Source organism: Macrotis lagotis, chromosome 3, assembly GCF_037893015.1.
Source record: "Macrotis lagotis isolate mMagLag1 chromosome 3, bilby.v1.9.chrom.fasta, whole genome shotgun sequence".
Classification (NCBI taxonomy): Eukaryota; Metazoa; Chordata; class Mammalia; order Peramelemorphia; family Peramelidae; genus Macrotis; species Macrotis lagotis.
Genome location: NC_133660.1, coordinates 289,210,544 through 289,215,080, shown reverse-complemented (window position 1 = coordinate 289,215,080; position 4,537 = coordinate 289,210,544). Strand labels below are relative to the sequence as shown.

At 33.7% G+C, this 4,537-nt stretch overlaps 1 protein-coding gene across 1 annotated transcript; it reads left to right on the top strand.

Moving 5' to 3' along the window:
* The first annotated feature begins 2,063 nt into the window (after window positions 1-2,063).
* On the top strand, window positions 2,064-3,044 carry LOC141519437 (olfactory receptor 14I1-like). The gene has a single exon (XM_074231678.1). The coding sequence runs from the start codon at window positions 2,064-2,066 to the stop codon at window positions 3,042-3,044; it is 981 nt and encodes a 326-aa protein (XP_074087779.1).
* Window positions 3,045-4,537: the final 1,493 nt, after the last annotated feature.

Sequence of the window (4,537 nt, the reverse complement as noted above, 5' to 3'; positions counted from 1 at the left end):
ATGGATTTTTGGATGTTATTTTATCTTTCTGTCTCTACTTTCATCTTTCTCTGTCTTTAACATTGCCATCTCTACCTCTGTCTTTATTTTTCTCTTGCACATCTGCATTGGTAGATTTAGTTTTCTCTCCAGCAAATGTCTGTAGTATAAAACCACAACACCAACCTTACTTTTTTTCCCAACATCAATTAGTTCCTCCAGGAGTTTGCCTTCATAGGAGTAGATACGAGTAAATGAATCCCTTTCACACAGTAATCAAATGTATGCAGAAGTTATAGTTATACTGAATATTGACTTTTCTAGGACTAGTGTAGATTATGCTATCCAAAGTCCTAATATCATAGATACTCAGAGGAAGCAAGAAGTGAGCTATGAGGAGGTGACCCACAAGTGAAATGCCTATGATGATGGAAAATTAACTCTAAATATCAGATCTCTTGAAATACTAGATCCAGCTTCTGATGATTGAATTAGATGGAAGACATGTGCTAGCCTCAGCCCAGGTCCCATTTCAGTAGGGGGAAAGATATCCTCAAGGAACAGAGAAACTTTATTCACCTTATTTTCAGTAAAGTGTCTCAGGAGTGAGGATAAAATTGGAATTTATTCAGGTGGAACTACTACAGTCTGGAGAACAAAAAGACTTCTGATTGCTTTTCTAATTTATATGTCTTTTCAGAAGAGCAAAATCACCAATGTTGACAGTCTTAGCAAGTAGGAGGAAGTACAGCTAAGCATGAGACATTGCCCTGTAAAATCAAGATCAGAGGTGTTGAAATACGTGGTCAGTGTAAAAAAAGGCTGGACTGCAGAGAGGAAGCTAGCAAAGGAAAGTAAATAATGAGGAACATTATGGAATAACTGGCATTTCCAGTCTTTCAAGATTTTGAAAGCCTAATACATAAATCTTAATAACTATATATATTCATAGAAGATAGGTATAAATGTATATGTAAATCATTTGAATAAGTATATAGATATGGATATATGGATCATTTGAATAGGGAAAAGAGTAATTTAGCATCTAGACAGCATTGTGTAGAGTATTAGACCTAAAGTCAGGAAAATTCAGTTTCAAAAATTTAAACCTGGTCTCATATTCTTATTAATTGTGTGATCCTCGGCAAATCACTTAACCCTGTTCATTTGTTTTTTCCGTATGATATGAGTTGGAGAAAGAAATGGCAAACAACTTCAGTATATTTGTTAAGAAAACTCAAAAGGAGTCATGCATAGTTCGATACAACTGAAAAATAGCACCAGAGTAATTACTGTTACTGGTTTCAAAGCTTCCTTCATTTCTATTTTTTAATGAGAGAACTGCATTGAAAATCAAAATAATTGATTTCAAATTCTGAGTTTACTTCTAATTATCTTTGTTAATATACACAAAGCACTGACACAGTTTGGGCCTTACTTTACCTTACTCTGAAGCAATATTATCATTAAAATGAGGATATTTTATGTAATTTTTGAATGTCTTCAGACCATTTTCCTAAACATGACTTTGAAAAATAATGTTACTCTTTCCCTCATTCTCCTCTTTCTCTAATTCTTTATTTCAGTTTCAATACATAAATTTTGACCTAACTATACACATGTATATAAATATATAAAATTTAATCAATATACAAGTGTCTATACAAATATGTGTAGTTATATATGTATGTGAATTGTAAATATAAATGTAATATATCTGCTCATACATGTTGGTATTTATCTATGTGTGTGTGTTTGTAAATGTATGTGCACAGATGCATGAAATAATTTCCATACATGGTATTTATAATCCACTATAATAACCTTTTAATTATACAATTCACTTCCTGATGTTCATCGTATTTAAAACACTCTTCTCCTATTTTTAGACACATCATTTCTACTGTCAACTCTTATTTCAGGTAGTTTGGGATATAAAGCAAAGACTGATTTTTCTTTTGTTCAGGATTGATAGTTTTCAAGTTTTATTTGAAAAAAAAACATGTCTATTCATTCTTTCCAACGCTTTTTCAGTTATTTACAGTATAATTTGATTTCAGTTAAGTTCCAGAATACCAGCAGGAATGAACAACTTCTCCATCATCACAGAGTTCCTCCTCATGGAATTCTCCAGCATTCGAGAGTTGCAGATCTTATACGCTGTGCTGTTTCTGATGATTTACCTAGCAACCTTGATGGGAAATCTTCTCACTGTTTCTGCAATTATCACTGACCCACAACTTCACTCTCCTATGTATTTTTTTCTGAGCAACTTATCGCTTCTTGATATCTGTACAATCACAGTAACACTTCCAAAATTCATTGTGAATTCTTTGTCTGGAATTCAGTCCTTGTCCCTCCTTGGCTGTGCTGCTCAGATTTTCTTCTTTCTTGTCTTTGGAACAACAGATTTTGCTTTGCTTGTGGCCATGTCCTATGACCGCTATGTAGCCATCTGCCACCCCCTCCACTATGGCATCATCATGACTCCAGTACGTTGCTTCTGGGCAGCAGCTGGCTCATGGCTCAGTGGAATTGTGTATTCAGCTGTCCACACAGGCAACATGTTTCGGCTACCCTTCTATGGTTCTAATTTGATCCACCAGTTTTTCTGTGATATCCCTCATGTATTGAAAGTCTCAACCCCTGGTGTATTTCAAACTGAGTTTCTATTAATTGTAGCAAGTTTATGTGTAGTGTTGTGTTGCTTTGCCTTTTTAAGTGCTTCATATGCTCGCATCTTCTCCAATATACTCAAGATTCCTTCTGAGGAAGGACGCTACAAGGCCATTTCAACCTGCTCCCCTCAGCTGATCATCCTTATGCTGTTTCTCATTTCTATAATGATTGCTGTTCTCAGTGACACATCAGACACCTCACCTATCCAGAATCTTGTAATTGCACTGAGCTATACAGTACTGCCTCCATTGATGAACCCTATCATCTACAGCCTGCGGAATCAGAAGGTCACAGCTGCTATGAGGAAGATGATCAGGAGGATGTTTTCTCCCTTCCTTGAAAACATAAAAAAGCTGAAGATTATGTATTTGCAATATTCAAAATGATCCATGAGGTAGCCTAAATCAGGAATTTAGACCCTAGAAAATAGCTGTTCGGATAAAATTTTAAATAAAATGCAATAGATTAGTCATTTATTTTACCCTAACATTGACCCATCCTACAAGAACTTATGGTCTATAGTGCAAATATTAGTATACTGACCCATTGTCTTTGGACAACAATGCCATCAGTATAATAAATAGAGCACTAATTGATCCTTTCATAATGTAGATAACATTAATCAAAGACAGCCATCAGTATGCTCATCGTGAATCTTGGTTTCTTCTGTTGATATTTTTATCTCTACTCATCTTTGTGATAGTATTGATTTTTCCCTCTACATGATGTACTCACCTTTTCAAATAGGTTAAAATTTAGTTGTTAACACATATAACAGCTTTACAAAAAAAGATATATGTGTGTGTGTGTCTCTGTGTGTGTGTATATATATATATATATATATATATATATATATACATATATATATATATATATATATATTTGTATGTTTATATTCTAGTTTACTGAAAGGGAAAAAATCTTTTTTTCTTAAGTTTCTTATTTGTAAATGTGGGCATTAGATTGATCACCATTATGGTGTCTTTGTCTCAGTTTTGATGATTTGATTGTGCACAAAACCTTTCCACATTGCTCAAGTTAAAATTAGTCTTCCTCACTCCTAATTTTACATATCATTTGTCTTTTTTCTTAGGTTCCTTCTTATACTTTATTTTCTGCTTAGTCTGGAAATTTAAATAAATGCTTAATGTCTCTTGATGGATGCTTTGTGTCCTTTTCAATAGCATAGAACTAGGTCAGTAGTCAAAAATAATAGTTCTAGTATAATGATCATGAGTTTTTCAATTGGCAAAATTTGATGTAGCAATTATTCATGATATTGGAATTGATTCTAGTCCGAGAGAAATCTCCTAAAAATGTAACCAATCAGGGATGTAATTATTTGTATTACTCATCACCTAACTAAATGTCTTGTTGTCATAGACTTCTATTTTTGCCTTTACATCTATAAAACTTAACACAATATTTTGCAATCGATAGGAGCATACTTCATTTTTTAAAATTAATTTTAAGGTTTTTGAGAAACAAAACTTTCTTTTACTTACCTTTATAGTTAACATCTTTTTCTTAGGAAACACTTAATGAAAAATAATTTAACTGAATTAGTGGAGAGAGAGAGAGACAGAAAGACATGGACCCAGGCACAGACACAAAGTCAGAGACAGTGATATTGACAGAGAGAGAAACTTAGAGATAAACACAGAGGCAGAGAGACAGAGAAATTTTAGTATGACTAGATAGATGGATGGATGAGCAGAAAAAAAGGTATTACGTGTTCATTTCTTTTGTTTCTAAAGTGCTACAGATGAGCACTTGAGTAATGACTGAAAGGAATTTGAGCTTTCCCACATTGTCTACCAAGGAACTTAAGATGATGCAAGATAGAGAGGGACCATCAATAAAAGGTCAGGGCAAAAAT